The sequence below is a fragment of the Anthonomus grandis genome, chromosome 2 (genome assembly GCF_022605725.1).
Source record: "Anthonomus grandis grandis chromosome 2, icAntGran1.3, whole genome shotgun sequence".
NCBI lineage: Eukaryota > Metazoa > Arthropoda > Insecta > Coleoptera > Curculionidae > Anthonomus > Anthonomus grandis.
Genome location: NC_065547.1, coordinates 30765695 through 30786149, shown reverse-complemented (window position 1 = coordinate 30786149; position 20455 = coordinate 30765695). Strand labels below are relative to the sequence as shown.

General features: G+C 34.3%; 1 protein-coding gene across 4 annotated transcripts in view; it reads right to left on the bottom strand.

The window, feature by feature from the left end:
* Positions 1-4083: 4083 nt before the first annotated feature.
* LOC126750198 (lutropin-choriogonadotropic hormone receptor) overlaps positions 4084-20455 on the bottom strand; it is a 120133-nt gene continuing 103761 nt past the window's right edge. For all 4 annotated transcript variants that reach the window (XM_050459731.1, XM_050459732.1, XM_050459733.1 and 1 more), the window contains 5 exons: positions 18883-19171; positions 10907-11398; positions 5084-5374; positions 4715-5027; positions 4084-4662 (listed from right to left, as the gene is read on the bottom strand). In XM_050459731.1, coding sequence (XP_050315688.1) covers positions 4303-4662; positions 4715-5027; positions 5084-5374; positions 10907-11398; positions 18883-19171 — 1745 coding nt within the window. In that variant the 3' untranslated portion in view covers positions 4084-4302. The remainder of the gene's footprint in view (positions 4663-4714; positions 5028-5083; positions 5375-10906; positions 11399-18882; positions 19172-20455) is intronic.

Below are 20455 nucleotides of genomic sequence, written 5' to 3'. Positions count from 1 at the left end.
ATGGTAACTTTAATTCTACTAAATAAAATTCTAATTTAGCTTGTTGCATTTAGCCTAATAAAACCAGCTTAACATAGTTGTATGTTAAATGCTATCAACCTATTAAAAATAAACGTTAACCCTATTTACCATATATCCGTTATTTTTTTATAGAAAGTTGACATGCTAAGACTCTCCTGTCATAATTAAATTCTAAATTGATTTTGTTGCTGGTGCTATTATGTTTCTAGCTTTCTATACTAAATCGTCAAATAAACGTTGTGTTATTACTGTAATTGTATTGATACAATCCAGTGATTAACTCTTATCGATGTTGATTTAGCCAGAGAGATGATAAAGCGATAAAGCTGGTCAAAAATAGAAAAAAACTCGTATTTTTTTATCAACTTAATCATTTATGTCACTGATTGAAGCGACGTTGATGCTATTTTTCCTATTTTTTTCATTTATTATGGTTACATTAATGTTTCTCTAAAAAATATTAAGTTTGACTAATGAATTCAACGTTAATTTAACCAAAATAAAAATTCTTGTGAAGTTATGTATTATACAGGGTTTTCCGTTGATCATGTTACAAACTTCTAGGGCAGATAGAAAACGTCAAAAGAAAAACAAAAGTTCATATAAACATGGGTCCGGAAAAGCTTCCTCAGGGAGCTAAAGCTTTTTGAAAATAACCTTTAAAAACTAGTTTTTTTTAATAGCTCCGGAACTACTTTAACTACCGCAACCAATTTTGGGAGGTAAATCATTGTTAGTACGTTTATTCTTTTGAACCTACTAAATAAAAAAAATATTTACCAGGGGCTTCAGAATCAGGGGGGTATTTGGTAAATTTAGGCCCATTTCTTTAAGACTTTAATTTCTGCCCGTTTGGGCATTAGATTATAATGTTCCTATGCATTTTACATAAAAAAGGTGCTCTTAGTAAAAGTCGGTAAAGGATAAATATCACCGTTTTTGTGAAAATTGATGAAAAGCAAGTTATGAGATACAAAAATGAATTACCTATTATTATTAATAAACAATAAAAAAAAAAATCTGGCGTAAATAAAAAATAAATGTTTAAAAAAAGTTAAGGTAGCCACTTTATTAAATTGGTACTCAAATTAATTAACTGTCACTTTAATTACCTTGAGGCATAAAATGTTTAAATGATTTTAAGTGTAATAAAAAACCAACAAATTAACAATTTTAGAAACGTAAACAAATTTTATTAAAGATTGGTATTAAAGTACAAAAGGTATTGAAGTACAAAAATAAACTTAAAATATTATAATTGCTCAAAATGCCGGCCGCCACGATCGATACATTTATTGTATCTACGCACCATATTAAGGTTGACGTGGTTAAATATATCAGGCGTGGTTTGGATTACTTCAGCAGCTGCGGAAATTCTGGCCAACAGGTCTTCTTCTGACTCGACTGTTTCATATACGAGACTTTTCATATGCCTCCAAAGAAAAAAATCTAAGGGTGTCAAATCTGGTGAGCGCGCTGGTCAGGTGACAGGGCCTCCGCGGCCAATCCAGCGCCTTCCAAAATTTTCATTTATAAACTCGCGGACAATAAGTGAAAAATGAGCTGGCGCTCCATCTTGTTGTCGCCATAAGTTCTGTCGTATATTTAGGGGCAGATCATCTATCCTCACTCCACACATGATTATTCTTAGAATTAAAAATGCCTTCTTTTGCAAATAAAGCCTCGTCAGTAAAAAGGACATATTTTGGAAATTGAGGTTCTTCTGTACACCGGTCAAGAAACCACTGGCAAAAATTCACGCGGGACATAAAATCATTGAGTCCTAATGATTGCACCTTTTGCAGGTGGTAGGCCCGAAGAAGCTGTTCCTTAACAACGTTCCATACCCTAACATGATTTACATGCATCGCATCAGCTACTGCTCGAGTACTTACTGATGGGTTATCTTCAAATCGCTGAAGCATTTCTTCAATATCCGGGATACGGATGTTCCTTTGCGCGCCATTATCTTGGCGTTTTATTTTAACGGAGCCAGTCTCCCTGAGCCGTTGATTGACCCTTTCAAAAAGTGTGTGAGCTGGGATTCGCCTTTCGGGAAACCGCTCTTCATATAGTCGAGAAGCAGCTCTACCATTACATCGAACTTCCCCATAAATTAAAAGCATATCAGCGTATTCAGCAAAAGTGTAATCTTCCATTACTTAACCATAATAAAAAGGGAATTAACATCATGTAAAAAATACTGACAGTGACAAATTTAAAAAATACTGACAGTGGCAATGAATTAGCATTATTATTATTAAAATCATTAATTCAGGTGCTGTATCTTAGTTTGGTTTTAGTCAATTTCCACAAAAACGGTGATATTTACCGACTTTTACTAAGAGCACCTTTTTTATGTAAAAAGCATAGGAACATCATAATCTAATGCCCAAACGGGCAGAAATTAAAGTCTTAAAGAAATGGGCCTAAATTTACCAAATACCTCCCTGATTCTGAAGCCCCTGGTAAATATTTTTTTTATTTAGTAGGTTCAAAAGAATAAACGTACTAACAATAATTTACCTCCCAAAATTGGTTGCGGTAGCTAAAGTAGCTCCGGAGCTATTAAAAAAAAAACTAGTTTTTAAAGGTTATTTTCAAAAAGCTCTAGCTCCCTGAGGAAGCTTTTCCGGATCCATGTTTATATGAACTTTTGTTTTTCTTTTGACGTTTTCTATCTGCCCTAGAAGTTTGTAACATGATCAAAGGAACACCCTGTATATATGTTACATTTCTTTATGTTAACGTTATTTCGATAGATAGTGAAAACTAACCGTAATGTTATAACCTACAACTTTTTTTTGCAATTAAGATTCATCGTTACCTTAACGTTATATTACACACAATAAAAAAAGGAAATAAAAAGTTTTTTGTCGGTGTCTTTTGGTTCACGTTGTCGTTTGGTTAACTTTTTTGTTAACGTTGCATAACGACAAAGTCCAACGTTAACGTAGAGATATTGATAAAGAAATCAACGTTAAAGTTGTAATCAATAAATCCTTTTTTGGTGCTCAAATTGACGTTAACATTCTTTTACCACGCAGCAAAAATGACGTTAAATCAGGCATAAATATTTTATGGTCGTTACCCTGTAACGTTATTCATGAAAAACCTGTAAAAATGTAATATTATTAACGTTAATGGTACAATTTTTTCTAACCTGAATATTAGATAATAATAGATAACAGATAGAAAACATCAAAATAAGAATGGCTGATCGGAGAGGAGGTTTTGAGTTTAAATGTGAAAGATATATTACTTAAGCCAATTTTAACGTATTTTACTTGGTAGAAAATAACGTTCACCGAAATTTATTTAAACATTAACCAAATTTTACTCTTTTTTATATAAATTTAATATTATGTTTAAGCTGGTGAAAACAACGTTAGTCAGATTGGTGGTTAGGGGAATTTTATATTATAGAATAATGTGCAAAATTTGCTTCCGCGTAATTTTGATTATGTTGAAAATAACATTAACGGTAAAAATAGAAAGTGTGTGCATTTGCATAAGGATCATTTTTGAAACAATGGATTTTTAAAAATTGTAGGTAAAAAATATATAAAATAAAATATATTCATAAATGAAATAAAAAATAGCGTTAAAGCTATAAATATAGCTTGAAAATAAGGTTAGCCAGATTAGAAATAAGTGAAATTACCAACTACAGGATGTACTAAATAGGAAAAGAAAATTACTTTAGTTCGCTTATTGATTAGGGAAAGTTTGTATTATGGAAAATATTGATACCGAATTTGCCAATTACACGATTTGCTTGAGTATTATTCGCTCTAAATAGGAAAACAAAAAATTACTAAAATTCTTTTATTGGTTAGCGGCATTTTGTATAGTGGAAAATATCATTACCAAAATTACAGGTATTGGAATTTAGTGGAAAATTACGTTAGCGGGATTGCTGGTTATCGGAATGTTGCAGTTAGATGGATTACGTATTTTATTCAATAGAAAATTACGCTATCAGAACTTTAATTGACGGAAAATAGAGGAAATTTGTTGAGAGTTATTTTTTTTCAGAGATAAATAAATGAAACAAGAAAATTGTAATATAATAATAATAATATATTCAATAAATACTTTAAATTCACTTACAATCAGATATAAATAGCACTATCAATACATTCTAATTAAAATCTTAACAACGTTCAATAAAAAAATAAATATTTCCTATCATATAATACAGAAATTATTGAATTTATGGGCCATTACAACATGTAATCGAACATTAACCGTTAAATGGCATTCATAAGACTACTATTGTCAGCTCGACGCAGAGCCACTTTGTTTCTGACTAGGATTGGCATCACCGCCGCGCATAACAATAAACTCCTCCTCCTCCTCACCAACTTCATCATCATCATTATCATCATCATCATCACTCCAACTTAAATCTACTCTATTATCACTTTTATTATTAGCACTATTATTCGCTTCTGACATCGGATGTAGGGTAACAATTGACTGTCTGCGAGTGGGCGTGGCAGTATGCAACACAGCCAATAAGGGGGCACCTGTGGGCGTGGTCACCTCCTTGTCTTTGCCGCCGTTGGTCGACGACTGCGTGTCCTCGTCCAACATACTGGTTTCGGCCGCGGACGGGATCGTCGTCAGGAATCGTACCTGGAAATAAAACCGGATTAATGGAATTGATGAGGAGAGTCGCTCGTTCTACCGTAAGTCTTCCAGGAGATATTGGAGGATCCAGCATGTGATCCTCGTAAACGGCGTATTGCCTGGTAAGTCGTGGCTTGGTCCGGGCACACGGTGGCACCTTGGCCGGTTCGCTGGACGCCGAAGATCTGGACATGCGCCACGTGCTCGTGCTCGCCGTTGCACCCGACGCGGACGAGTCATTTCTGGAACTGGACAAGTTCGAGTCCTGGGACGTTTTCCTGGTGAAAACCCAAGAGGAAGCACGACGTTTCGGATCCAACATCCTCAAGGGGATCCCGCAGTTTTGCGGATTGTGACGCCACGAGTCCGACCTGAAAATAGAATTGATTTTTTTTCAAGTATCACGTGAAAATCAAATTATATCTACCTGGACGAGCTAAAATTTTCACTGGAACTCATCGAGGACGCCCTCTTGTGTTGTTTTTGTTGAATCTCGGCTATTTGATAAGTGTACGGGTTATTCGTGGGTCTTTTGTGCCTCGGGGTTTTTTTGACGCATAATAGCCATTGCGCCTTGTCCATTAGCCACTTACGCGTGTTCGGTTGGACGTCGACCGTCCGCACAACTCGTTTTACGGTTATTTTTTCATCGGCGAGCAGTTTATTGTGGCACATGCAGTGCGGCACCTGGTGGTGGTTTTGGTTTTCTCTAGATGATCTATGAGAAAAGATTTTTAGATTTTCAATTAGTGATTTTTTCGCGGGGAAAATAACAATATCCGAAAATTTTTAGTACAAAATAATGTAACTAAAGTATTAGTGAAACACTTATGTGGAATATAAAACAACTTTTAGTTGGAGGAAAGTACCATTAAGGCAACTTTTGTTTGTGTTAATGGAGTCTTGTTTATTGAAAATTAGGATACTTTTTCTTGGTGGAAAACAAAATATTTTTTAAAATAGAAATGATTGTGAAAAATAACTTTAAAGAAAGATTGAATTGGCGAAAGGGGTAACTGCGTATAATTTGGCTTTATGAAAAATATTGTTACTATTGTTATTATTGGATGGAAAATAACGTAGTAAACCAGATAAATAATTTTGTGTGTTGTTTTAGTGACCCAGTTTAATTTTGCTAACTTTTAAGGATTAAGTTGAATAAGGGGTCAATTAGAATCCAAGCTCTTCAACACTTTTTTTCTTTTATTGCCAACGTTTCGGCCTATCTTCTTCAGGGCGAACAGAAAAATCTAAGCTTCTCGTTAGATTGTAAAAAGTGGTATGTTTTAAATAATTCCATTTGGATTATTCGTTTTTGAGGATATATGTATGTATGCTGATGTGTAAGTAATAACAATCATATTTTGTTATCGTTAATGTCATGTCAATGTTGCTGGTCAATGTCAACCTGGCCTGAGGAGAAGGTTAAGGTAGTGATAATTAAATATTACAAAGTAAGGGTTAAAAATATATTTGATATTGTTTTACGTTAGTCGTCAATTATCGGTTTAAACTATACAGGTTGTTTCAGAACTATGGGATCAAACTTCTAGGGGTTGTTCAGTGCAACAGTAGAATCCATTTGAGTATAGGAACCCATGTCCGGAAATGCGTCACTACGCCACTACGGCCCTAAGACGCGTTTAAATTTAGAAAAAATGTTTACTACCTAAATAGGATCTGATGCATTTATTTTTATCTTTTGTATATGATACTATCCCAACAATTGTTCAAAATGTCTTCCTCCAACCTCAATACACCGATTTAAACGCCGCACATGATTTCGCCGGACTACACTAAAAATTTGATCCTCGTTTTGAATGATTTCAAATGCTGTTATTCGTCCAATTAAGTTTAGCTCTGATTCTACTGGAGTTTCGTAGACTAAAGACTTTACATGTCCCCACAAGAAAAAATCGAACGACGTTAAATCGGGTGACCTAGGAGGCCAAGAAACTGCTCCACCTCTGGCAATCCAACGGTGCTCAAACCGCTGAGCCAAATACTCGTGTACTTGTACAGCAAAGTGAGCCGGCGCTCCATCATGCTGAAACCACATTTGCTCTCTAACGTTTAGTGGAACATTTTCACGGCGTTCTAAGAGAATTTCCTCCAAGAAACGCAGATAAATAGGTCCTGTTAACCGTTCCGGTGGAAGGTATGGCCCAATTAAATAATCATCAACAATGCCTACCCATACGTTGACAGACCAACAATTCTGATGTTTTCCTTGGAAAAATTGCATAAGGATTTTCTTTGTCCCAAACATGGCTACTCCTACTATTAAAAATACCGTCTCTTGTGAAAGAGGCTTCATCGGTCCACAAAACATATCGTAACAAATTTGGTTGTGCAATGATGTTATCCAGAAGCCATCGACAAAATTGAAGCCATCGACAAAATTGAACTTGAATTCTGTCTTGAATCTACAGAATTGATAAGCGGCTGCAGTCATACCTTGAAGTTTGTGGAAGTGGTAAGGATGGAGTTGTTGCTCGTGTAGTACCCGCCCGACAGAAGCGTTACTCGTATTCATACTCTTAGCGACGTCACGTGTGCTATTTGATGGTTCATCAGCAACTCGCTGAAGGACCTCTTCTTCAAATTTGACGGTTCTTACGGTTCAAGCAACACCAGTATCATGCATCTTGGTTTTAAACATGCCTGTCTCAGCGAGCCGCCGATGAACCGCAATAAACTTTTTGTATCCAGGATGCTGTCGTTCGGGATAACGTTCATGATACAACCGCGATGCTGCTCGTGCATTGCAGTTTGTTGCTCCGTATGCCAAATGCATATCCGCCAATTCTTGATTGGTAAAGTTTTCCATTAGCAATAAATGTTAAAAAATTGTAAGCTATAAAATTTTTAAACATGACATTTAAAATTGGCATTGATAAGCGTTGATTTTAAACAATCGTTGTTATGGTATCATGTACAAAAGGTAAAAATAAATGCAGCAGATCCTATTTAGGTAATTAATGTTTTTTATAAATTTTAACGCGTCTTAGGGCCGTAGTGGCGTATTGACGCATTTCCGGACATGGGTTCCTATACTCAAATGGATTCTTCTGTTGCACTGAACAACCCCCAGAAGTTTGATTTCATAGTTCTGCACCCTGTATATGAAAAAATGCTTTTAAGGTGTTTCAAAATGAGAGTGGAGAATAACGTTCTCCGAATTAAACTAATAATGCAACCGAAAATAAGAATGACCGTTAAAACTTTCACCTGATAGAAATATTAATTTATTAGTTTATAGATTGCCGGTATTTTAACTGGTGGAAATTAACGTTACTGGAATAATTTGACTAGATTAAACATGCGTTTACTGTCATCTTACTTGAGAAAAAATTAGAAATAATATTAGGCAAATTGCTGCTTATTAGAATTTTCCCGTTCCCTTGAAGATAACGTAAACGGTTAATAAAATTTTTTCTAGTTAGAAAAAAACCTTATATTATAATAGTTAAAACAGGGGAGTTAAAAAACACGGTTATCTTAGAAACTTTATACAATTGATAAAAAAACATTAAAAAAACGGTATTTAAAGTAAGTGAAAAATAAGTAACAGAATTTGACACGAAAAATATTTATTTTCTACTACCGTGCGTAAAGTGCTCATTTTACACACTTCGCAGGGTGTGTAAAGTTTCACTTTTAACGCACTAGTGCCTAAAAAAGTCTTTTTACGCACTAGTGCGTAATTTGACGTTTATTTGACATTTATTTATAATTTGTCAACAAATGTTTTGAAGTTTTTTACCGTAAAGTAATTTAATATTTTTGATTATTTATTTTAAGTTTAAACTATTTTATACATAATGTCATTTTTGATCAAAAATAACAGCAACGAGATTTCTGTGAATATGTAATAGAGTGTTGCGTATTTTAGTACGACTGGTGGCTAGAGGTATTTTGTTTGTAGAAAATAATATTAATAGACTAATTTTGATGGATTGGAAATACGGTTACTGTTATTTTATTTGATAAAAAACAACGTTACCGTTTTTTTGCTTGGTAAAAAGTAAGATGAGCTCCTATATTATATTAATATAATTAATATTAGCGTTTATTTTATTACTTTAAATAAAGTTGGTGAAAAATAATGTTAACAGAATTTTGTTGGATTGAAAAAGCGGTTACTGAAGATTTATTTTAAGGAAAATACAATAAAAAAAATTCTGAATGCCCTTAACCCTAATTAGAATATATCTTGATACAAAATGCTATAAAATATTCGGTACTAGAAAATAGCGTGACGACGTTTGAAATAAGTGAAAAGTAGATTTGATTCATGGAATTTGACAATCAGTTAGAAATTAGGTCAACGTATTTATGTCAAATAAAAAATTCCAATAACGAGATTTTTGCTTTATGAAAAATGCTGCAGTAAGATTGCTGCTTGCCGGAATATTGTATGTTGGAAAATACAGTTGCCAGAGTGTGATAAAAAATAATGCAAGCCAGACAGCTAATTTAGAGAGATATTCGTTTGTTAGAAATACGAAATAGTATTAATTTTTTTCAATTAATACTATTTCGATTTTCGCTAATTATTATTGGTTGAAGTTAAATCGATTGCTAGTTAGAGGGATTTTGTTTGGTGGAAAATAAGGTTAACAGAAATTTTTTAATGGAAAATAAGGTTAGGCAAGCTTTGTTGAGCTAAAAGTCAATTTAAAAAAAACAACGTAATCAATTATGATGCCAAATAATGTTGATATTTATTAATAGTGTATTAACATAAACAGAATTTTACTGTAATAACAGACAAATGAAAACATAGTTCCCGCTAATAATCCTAATAAAGATTTTGGATTAGCGTGATTTAACGTTATCGGTACATAGAAGGACATGAGATTAGATGATCATTACGTAACTATTCTGGTTAAAAAAATACTGTTCGCCAGATCGTTCTTTAACGGATTATCGAGTGGAAATCAACGTTATCAGAATTGCGATTAGTATAAAATGTTACCGGAATTCAAGCTGTTGATAGAAAATATTAGGGGAGATGAACATATCGTTACCGTTATCTGCTCTAATGAGACCTAAAATAATAAAACTACTGCAAGATAAAGATTAAGCATTAATTAAAAATTCAAATTCATTACCTGTGAAGGTTGAAAATTTGAAACTCTTTAAACAATACATTCATTAATTAAATAATATCTTTGGGTGAAAAATTTTTAATTAAATTTTATTTGCTTTAATGAAATTCAAATATTCATATTATTAGTCATATTATTCAAATTTATAAAATTTATTTGCTGTCGAATTAATTTTGTCTTAATATTGTCTTAATTAATGTTATTTTCCACTCAGTAAAATTGAGTTATAAATTTATCAGCCAATTTAACATTCTGGTAACTTCTGTTACGTTGTTTTGTGCTTAGAAAATATTGAGAATGTTTAATTAAGTACTCGTTTTATTAATTAAAATTAAACTAGCGTGAATTTCTGTGCAATTCCGGAAACGTTATTTTACACTAAGCCAATTTTTGCGAGCCAATAACCTGGTTAACACTATTTTCCAAGAACTAAATTTGGCAACTCTTCAACTAATTTAATTTTTTTTTATTGAAAAAAAACTATGCCAACTTTATTTTACATTCAATAAATTTTGATAGCAATTGCGGTAATGTTATTTTCCAATAAACCAAACGTTATTTTCAACCAAGAAAAATTAACTGAACTGTGACGTCCAGCAATTTGACTAACTTATCTTCTACCAAGTACATTTTTAGTAACTGCATTTTAGCAAATTATGGTGATGTCAATTTCCACTAGTCAAAATTTAGTTAATTTTTATTAATTAAAATTGGTAATCATGAGCTACTAAAGAAATAAGCGGTAACATTATTTGTCATCAAACAAGTCTGAAAACTAGCAATCTGGCTAAAGATATTTTCCACACGGTAAAGGTAATATTTTAATATATTAATCTCGTTTTCTACAAAGAAAAACTTTGGAAAAGTAATTTTTCAACAAGTGTTTTACCTGTATAAAGATATTAAGATATCGCTATTTTCCACCGGGTAAAGTTTTACAAAGCAATAGTTTGGTTAACGCTATTTGTCACTAAGTAAAAACGGTTAAAATTCATCCGCCAATTTAATATTCTGTCAAATAAATTTCGATAATGTTATTTTACATTTACATAATTCAATGACAAAAATTTAACTAACGTTATTTTTCCACCAACTAACTTTTACCACTATTGAAATTAAGGTATCTGAAAACTCACCTATCGGCCAAACTATTAGTATTAGCCGGCGTTTGTCTGTTACTGAAATTCGAACTGTGCCTGCATCTTCCGATCCCCCTGGTCACTCGACTCTCCTCGATCGCCTTACAGATCATGATGCAGTCCTTCTTAAACTGTTTCGTCAAAATGGCATATAAAAACGGGTTACAACACGAATTCAACGGCAATACGAACACCGTAAACACTTTTGCCTGTTCCAGACTGATCAGCTGCAATCCAAAAGCCGCGGTGAGCGAAAAGAATGCGATTGGACTCCAACAGAGAAAATCGGTGAATACCAGCAATGCCATCCGTTTCGCTATACGGGAATCGTTTGAGTTCCATGCTTGTGAACCTCTGATTGCACAGTACATCTTCAAGTAGCACCCCATCAGGATCAAAAAGGCCACCCCGTTGATGAACATTAGGAAGACGACGTAGCTGAGGCTTCGGGTATCGCTGGTCTCGAAGGGTAGGCATACAGCAAATTTTCTAATAGGAAAGGAGTAAATTATTATTTAGATTAAATTATTATAGTAGATTATTTTGTAAGAAAAAGTAATGTCATTTAGAATATCATATTATGTTCGAAATCGTTGTTCAAAAAGCAAAAGGGATGCCTCAAGGACCTTGGCAACTTTTGGCTTCAAAGATCTTGGTAACTTTGGCTTTAATTGACGTCAGAATGCAGCCAACACAGCTGATAAAACCTTTATAGAAATGAAATCTGGAGCCAAGTAGAACTTTATAGGTTTAGAACTAGCTTTAGAAAAGAAGAAAAACCTAATAGGGAAAAAAACGATACTAGGCTATCTCATAAAATACGATAGACAATGCGCACTGTGCACACAATGCATAAAAAAAGAAAGACGACACATAATTTATGTTATTGTCCAGCAGCGAAGAGAATCAAGCAGATCATCTTGCACGCAAGCGGATGATATTAAAAACGATGCCCTCAATCAACTCATAGAATTTCTGAAGAGGAGAGATCTAAAGGGGGAAATCTAAATTGGCGTTAGTCACAATAGGCCAATGAGACGTAGTGGAGGGCTGATAATCGATCACTAAAACTAATCTAACCTACCTTTTCGGCTGCAGATACCTTATTTCATAATATTTTAATGACCGTTAAATGGCGCCACAGTATAATACAAGTCAATGGCAGCATGGTGGCTTAAATGGTGTCTCAATTCAGAAGTAGTAACCTAATTTAATAGAATTGAAAAATGTTTCTCTTTTTAGCAAAGCAAGCGACGCAATTATTGGGATCTTACATCTTCGCTTGCGTATTATTTATTTCTTTACACTTAGGATATCGTTATCTCACAATTGCCTAGAAGAAATAGATATTCGCTTTTTTCTATAACCTAATATTTAAGGATGGAACGCAGCCTTCTGAGAGACAGAATATCTATCAAATAATGCTGGAAGAAGAACATCTGGACGAAGGCTCGCGCGTACCTTAAGAAGTATTCACTAGAACATCTCGAAAAACCTAACCAACGATGGCAATTATCTTGCCATTCGACAAAGAAAATAACGCTAACCAATAGTTAAAGAACATCAAAGATTCGAGAGAAGAGATCGGATTCACGCTTAATTACTCAGGAGGCGGTCCGTGATGATTAGTCTTAATGACCAAGATTTGGAATACTGAAACCGTCTAAGCCGACCTACGATTGTTGCGATGTGGCAGTTACTATGGTATATCATATCATACCCTCCGTTATTGGTATGGTTCTAGACACAGTACTGCTACATGTTTTACTAGGTTTGTTGTGAGTGGGACCCCTTGTGTCTCTCCACTGCGACTCTAGGTCTATTGTGGCTATCGTTTACTACCACCAAGAGAAGAGTAGCTGCCAAATACGCAGTACAGTTTCAGACTCAACAGGACAAATGCCCTGGATTTGATTGGAAATAGACTTTGTCAAGGTCTTCGATTCAATCAACAAAACAGCTTAAAATTTGTACAAATATTACGTCTTTTTCAAGATACCATGTGTGCTTCTGTTCATGCAAGCATAAAACCTGGCGAGGCGTTTAAGATTACAACTTCTTCTTTGAGTGCCCTCGTCTATCGGAGGTTGGATATGATTACAAGTCGCCACTCTGAAAAGATTTATTGAGTTTATTCTATATTATTGAGATTATTTCTATAACATCACATTTCGAACAATAGCTGTTTGGTTATGTGTTTTTGTGTTCTTGTTCTCTTCTAAGTGTCCAGCTTTCCAGTCCATAATTAAGTATTGAAAACACATAGAAATTTAATGATCTCACTCCTAGTTGTATTTGTGAGGTTTTTGGAACAGACGATTGTTTTTAGTTTTACAAACGCATTTCTTGCTATTTCTATTGTTGGGTCATTAGTTTCTGTAATCCAGGTGCCCAGGTATTTGTATCTTTAAACTCTTAAGTCTATTTGTCGATCTAGTAAGTTGACGTTTATTGTATGTTTGACTTCTTTGTTGCCGTATTTTTAGCCATTTGTATGTTTATTTTAATCCAGACTGTTCACAAAATGTACTGGTTCTATTTAGCAGTCTTTGAAGGCCTGCCGCGGAGCTAGCTATAATCACTGTGTCATCAATGATGGAATACTTTTCTCATTATTCCTGGATATTGTTATTAAACTTGTATAAAGAAGACTCTTCTTGTGGGAAAATTGTATACCGGATGTCCCCAAAAAATACAGACAAACTTCAAGAGGTGGTAGGGGACATTAAAACAAATATTTTTCAGTCCAGTAAACATGTCCGCAAATAAGCCGTTTGGGCTCTAAAGAACAAAAACTGTTTTTGGTACTATTGTTTTGCGCATTAGCTGAATCGCTATTTACAGTACAGAAAACATTTCTTTCATTAACATTTCGAACATTCCCAGCTTAGGATCGTCAGAAACTTTATTTGGGATTAGTTGACATTTTCAAATAGTTTCTCGTTTGAAAAACTTGCCGATATGCATCTGGCTTACGGTACAGCTCTGTGTAATGGAACAGAAGGATTCGAAACAAGAATTCAGTTGTTAATTATCAAAATAATGAATTAACTACACTGCAAACAGCGACTCAGTTAATAAGAAAAATAATAGTACCAAAAACAGTTCATTTGCTCTGGAGCTCAAACGGCTCATTTGCAGACATATATTTACTAAGCAAAAATATTTGTTTTGATGTCCCCTACCACCCCTTAAAGTTCGTCGGTATATTTTTGGGAGACCCTTGTTGCCGAAATCTGCAACATGTCCAGACTTCAAGACCAAAAGTCAATCTGCCTCAGTCGTTAAACAAATATCAGATAAACAAACATCAGAATAATGAAAGAAACCAACTCTATCAGTATTGGGGCAGTAATCATCAAACACTAATTACGATGGATAAGTGATGTAGTTCGCAAGTCAGATACACAAAAAAAAAACGAAACTCTTACTGGGAAACAATGGCCATCAACCGTTCGTTACACAGATGGAACGTAAAGAAGGGTACTTTGAAGAAGAATGACGAAGACTTGAAAATGATAAGCGTGATCTCAGAAAACAGAGACCTAGAAGGTTAATTGAACGGGCAGTTAGGTCTGCTTTTTGTGCGGCAGTATGTACAACTCTTGGATCAGACCTTTCAGGTTGACAGAACATATACCCGTTTGTCAACTAAAAAAGACCAAACCTACTTGGTCGCGAGTAAAGCTGATAATGATTTTTTTAAATTTAAGAGATTGGCATATTTTTCTAATGCTGGGGAGTTGCCCAGTTAGGTAATCAATGACTTTATTAACAGTCCACTGACTATTGATAAAGTCATTCTTCTAGCAAATGGACCAACCTTATCTATTGAAATATAAATTGAAATAAATAATAGTAGTGTAGAAGTCCATATTTCGCATAGCAGTGGAACTCTAAGGGTTAATCAAGGTTGTCGTTCTTCCCACAGTAAAATGGATACCATGTTTAAACCAATGTGCTATGCATTTCGGTTCTAATAGCCGTTATCGAATACTAAATAACACAAATCATAAGCTTCTACTATTAATAAGTACTAAAAATCTACCAGACCTGTATTAAACACATCACAAAAATCTTAAAATTTAAATATCCTTTTAGTATATTTTTTTCTGTTAATGAGTCTAAGGTGGTCATTTACTCGGAACTTGGTTCTCCTTCAGCTTTGATCTACGTAGCAAACTTTATATTCTCGATGAGAACAATCAACTCGGTAAACTCCAGATCTATGTTATTAGTGGAACTATGTTTTTGGTCTTGACTGAGTGTTTCGCTAAGCTGTTCTCTGTTCTAAAACATTCACGACATATATCTCAAAAGTGAACGATTTTTAAATTGTGACATTTCCTGTTGCCTAAACTCAAACTCGAAAATCAAATTTACTTAACTTTAACCCTTTAAAATTTTTCTACATCTGACCAAAACTTATTGCTATGAAGCCTCCAAACTTTTTTCTTGGTTAACATCTTTATCATACCCTTTCGTATATTTATTATACCCCCCGTTTGATGGTCGTTTTTTTTTAAACAAAGATCGGGTTTGGCTATGAAATCCGATCTTTCTGCATTTCTTGCTAAGATATTTATGTACAATATGGAACAAAAAATTAGTAAATATAATCTTTTTAAAAACATAATCTTTTTCTGGAGGACTTCCTTAAATTCATAAGTTCAATTTATCCTAACATCCAGTAAAGAGTACGATACCATTCTGCAAGTAGCTTATAATAATGCTTACTCTCTCCATACAATAAACAGGTTATACAACAAATACCTACATAAAAAACTGAATAAATCACTACTTTCGACGCAAACTGCGGCATGCTTCTTTGTTTTATTTCGGGAATATCGCGTCCAGCGATGCTAACGGTTTTCGCTCTAATGAATCGATATTAAACCCTAATGTATGTTTTAGAAAAGAGAACAGCTTAGGAAAACACTTAGTCACCACCAAAGACAGTTCTAATAATACATAAGTCTGGGGTTTAGTGACTTGATTGTTCCCATCCCGAATGTAATGTTTGCTACGTGGGTCAAAGCGGAAGGAGAATTGAGGTCAGATTAAATAAACACGTCAGACTCGTTACTAGAAATATAGATGCTTTGATAACACACACCAATTCTTCTTTTACGAACCATATTCTAGAGTTAGGTCGTAACTTTTAACCGGGATCCAGTACAGCAGTCTTTCATGTCTGTGGTTGAAATTGGACTTATTGGATTTTTTTGAAATAAATAGTGGCTGGAAATTGGCTGGTTCTGGTTTATTTCTGCCGTAAATTATTAATAATTTGCCGTAATGATTTAAAATTGTTTTATTCGAATCACAACGTTTTACTATTAAATCTCTTAACTTTATTTGCGTCAGTGAACAGACTAACTTTGAAACCTTGTCATTTTTTAATTCAATTTGACTTGAATAAATGAATAAATAATACTTAATATATTCTCCCTCTCTATTCATCAAAAATTAATTTTCCATTTATTAAATGTACTCAAGAGTTCCTTATCGTTCTTTATTCTTATTTATGTAAATGGTAGATATCTAGATCTGAGCTGTATCGAAGTTTTAACTTTTTGCATGTCCAGGGTGGCCAACTTAGACTGCGAGGTACTGTATCTCGGAACGTACTCATCGTAGAGGCTTGCAGTAAAAAATATTATGATTAAAATGCCCAAGAGAAAAACCTGGAAAATATTTTTAAGTTTCTAAAATGACCGCTAGTGGGCGTAATTGCGATTTTGAATCTAAAAAAGTAAAGTAAGTTTTTGTGAATTTCGATATATTAACCTAACAAAAAAATACTTGATCTTTAAACTAGATGACAATCTGAAACTTTTTTGTTCGACAGTTTTTGCTATCTCTGAAAATAAAGTGGTGGGGGGGTAGGCAAAGGTTTCCATAAAAAAACACCCTGTATCTTAAAAATGGCTTAGTCGACTTTAACACATTTATGTTCTTTAAGAAGAGCCCTTCTTGGGCTTTAAGTGTTTTAGTATTGGAAGTTTTGTTAATTTCACATGTCGCCGCCAGAGAGCTTTATTGAACATTCCGACAGAATCCGGTAAATTTTCTCAAAAAAATGAAATGCATTGGTATGATTTTTTTTATAAAAAAGTAGGTAAATGATGCCCCATTCTCAATATCTTATTCCCAACCTCAAATATTTAATCAAAACATAAATATACCTCAAATTTTCAATAGTTTTGCTTACTTTTATATAATTTTTGTCGTACGAGCGTTTACGAACGATGAAGTTGTGGATTTGCTTGCGGTTTCTTCTGAATGTCTTCAGAATGCCGCAGTAGCAAAAGGAGTTTACGCGGCTCGATATTCCAGTCGGCGTCCTTGCGAAGTGAGAGCTTTTCCCCGATTAGTGTCTAACTTAAAAGTCAATTGTAGTTTTCGGCCTACATTTCAACGGCAATGAATTGGAATAACCCAAGAAAATATTAACAACGTACTGAGGAAATCCTCATGTCAGCACAAGACCCCTTGAGTTTGGCGTATCGCGAACACCGGTTCAAAATATTTTGAAAGACCATAGCTATGTTTAAATGACCGTCACTATATACTGACTTATTACAATTTATCTAATATTTATTTTAATGTTTACTAGTAATTTTAATTAATTTTAGAATGCACCCATATTATGTAGTTTTGCATCAGGGCTTAAAAGAGGAAAACTCCGATCGGAGATTGGACTATTGTCATTGGATGTTGTGTATGATTCGGAGACCGATAAAGTCACCTTTAATAGCGACGGTAGAGTCAATTTGCACAATGTGCATTACTGGTCTGCAGAAAACCTGGATTGGTTGCGTGAAGTTCAGCATTAAGGTCGTTGGAGCTTAAATGTGTGGTGTGGTATACTGGGAAGCAGAATTATTGGGCCAAACTTTTTCAAACAATCCTTAAATGGCAACGTCTGTCTTAACTTTTTGACCAATGAATTGCCGTTGTTGCTGAAAAATGTGCCATTAGAATTGCGGCAATACATATTTTTGCAGTTAGATGGTTGCCCCGCACATTTTGCGATTGCTGTGCGAGATCACATTAATGCAGTTTTTCAACAGCGGTGGATTAGAAGAGGAAGTCTCTTTCCATGGTTTCCACAATCACCAGTTTTAACTTGTCTTGATTTTTATTTATGAGATCGAATAAAGGACATCGTGTTTCAGAGTCAACCTACGACTAGAGAAGATATGAAAAACCAGATTCGCAATGCAATTAGGAATAGCCAGAGCCGAAATTGAAGCTGCATTTCTGTCTACCCATGACTTAATGTATAAAGAAGAATGTAGAAGAATGTATAGAGCATAATGGTCAACATTTTGAACATCTACGGAGGCATTTAGAGGCAAATTTTAGGTTAGGAATAAGATATCGAGATGCGGTTTTCATGAGCCTATTTGGGCATCATTTAGCTACTTTTTCATTAAAAAGAAATTATACCAATGGATTTAATTTTTTTGAGAAAATTTACCATTTCTGTCGAAATGTTCAAGAAAGCCCTCTGGCGGCGACATGTGAAACTAACAAAACTTCGAATACTAAAACAGTTAAAGCCTAAGAATGGCTCTTTTTAAAGAATACATTGGTGTTAAAGTCGACTAAGCCATTTCTAAGATTTTTTTAGATACAGCAAAAACAGTTGAACAAAAATATTTCCAGATTTTTCTCTTTGCTCTTTTAGTAATAATATTTTTTACCGCAAGCCTCTGCGATAAGTATGTTCCGAGATACAGTACTTCGCATTCTTAGTTGGCCTCCCTGTACATACTTTACATAGATGGCACTAGATGTATGGTTTGTGATATTTTATTGGATTTGTCAATACCATAAATCCATGTTTATCTGAATTTTAAGACTTTTGTATTGTGTTTTAAATATTTTTCATTTTATTGTGGGGAGAACAAAAACCTTGCTTAACCTTTGGAAATAAATAATATTACAGAGAAGAATATACTTACCGATAATCCGAAACGCTGAATAACGGAAGAACGGCCATAATAACGGCAAAACTCCATCCGCACATCATGATGTATCCGGCGTGTCGTAACGATAACCGTTTGTTTAGATGCATGGCGTGCGTGATAGCGTAGTTACGCTCCAGCGTAATCACCGCTAGCGTGTACACGCTCAACTCGGAGCTCAACACCCCCAAGAATCCGGCCAATTGGCAGCCGGGGGACATTTGCCAAGGGATCGCGTACATGCGGAACTCCCCTAATGTAGACGCGTCCACCACCGCCAGAAAACCTAATTTAAGAGACAGACAGGGACTGTTAGTTTTTATGGTTATCGTTATGGTTTGTTTGTCTCGAAGGGGAGAGATTTGATTATCCAGACAGGGTTATTACCGATATTATGGATGAACTTCTTGTCGTAATAAATTATGGCAATAAAGTTATAATTTTACTCATAAAAGTAATTGAAAGGGTAAAAGGGTAAAGGTAATAAGACGTAAGAAATTACTCAGAAAATCTGATGAATATGGGGAACAAGTATGGACAAGGTAAAATTGTATAGGGGTAAGGTGGTTTATTGCTTGAGTATAAAATTTTGAATTCCGCACCTGTTATAAATCATATTTTTTTGTACAACCTTAATATACCTTAATATAGTAGGACAGTACAGTTAGATGGAGCCATGGTATACAAGTAAGACTGTGAGACGTCCTACGCGCTAGGAGTGATAAAGAAATTAAGGCATACAAGGTGTTGCACCGCCAGGCGGAACATACGAAATCCCATGTAATTTTTAATAGGGTCAAATATGGGCTCTTCTAATTATTTTAGAGAAATAAATTATTAAAATAATTTCAAGAGCACCAAAATCTGGAACCAACCAAATAACTAATTATTTTTGGTTTATCCGTTTAGGAGTAACAGCCAAAAATCCTATCTTTTTTTATTGCCTCATATTCACAGGTATGCCAGCCAAAATTTATTACCTTGACTGATGATGAACATCAAATAATTTGTCATAATAAGTTCACTGCATTAAAATTCTACATTAAAAAACTCAGATATGAGTTACACTACTGAAGAAAAAGTACTACTGGTTAAATGGTTTTATCCAGGTAATAGTTACCGAGAAAAGTCAGACTTGTTTGCAGCTTAGGTCGATACCAGGAAAATCAATAGTTAATAGCACTTAAAATTTAGAGTACTTATTATCAAATTTAAGTTAAGTTAGGTTAGAAAGTAAGAGCTTACACGCTATATATTAGTTTAATACTTAGTTTTGTAATAGTTCTATCAAACTAACTAGTACAAAATTTTATCAAAAAGGCACTAGTAAATAATTGCAAATGTGAGGCAAACAATGAACGAAACAATCATCAAAGGCAAGAAAACTAAGAAAATGATAGAGACTTACAGGTTTTTTTACGTGTGGAAGAAAATAAAAAGGAAAAATAGGTACAAGCAATCTTGGAGATTATGGGCATTGATCCTACAACTGCGTTTCGGACTTAAAAATGGAAGGCACCAGAAGCTTAGAGATGGGCATGAATTACGGCGGCAAGATATGATGGAAAGG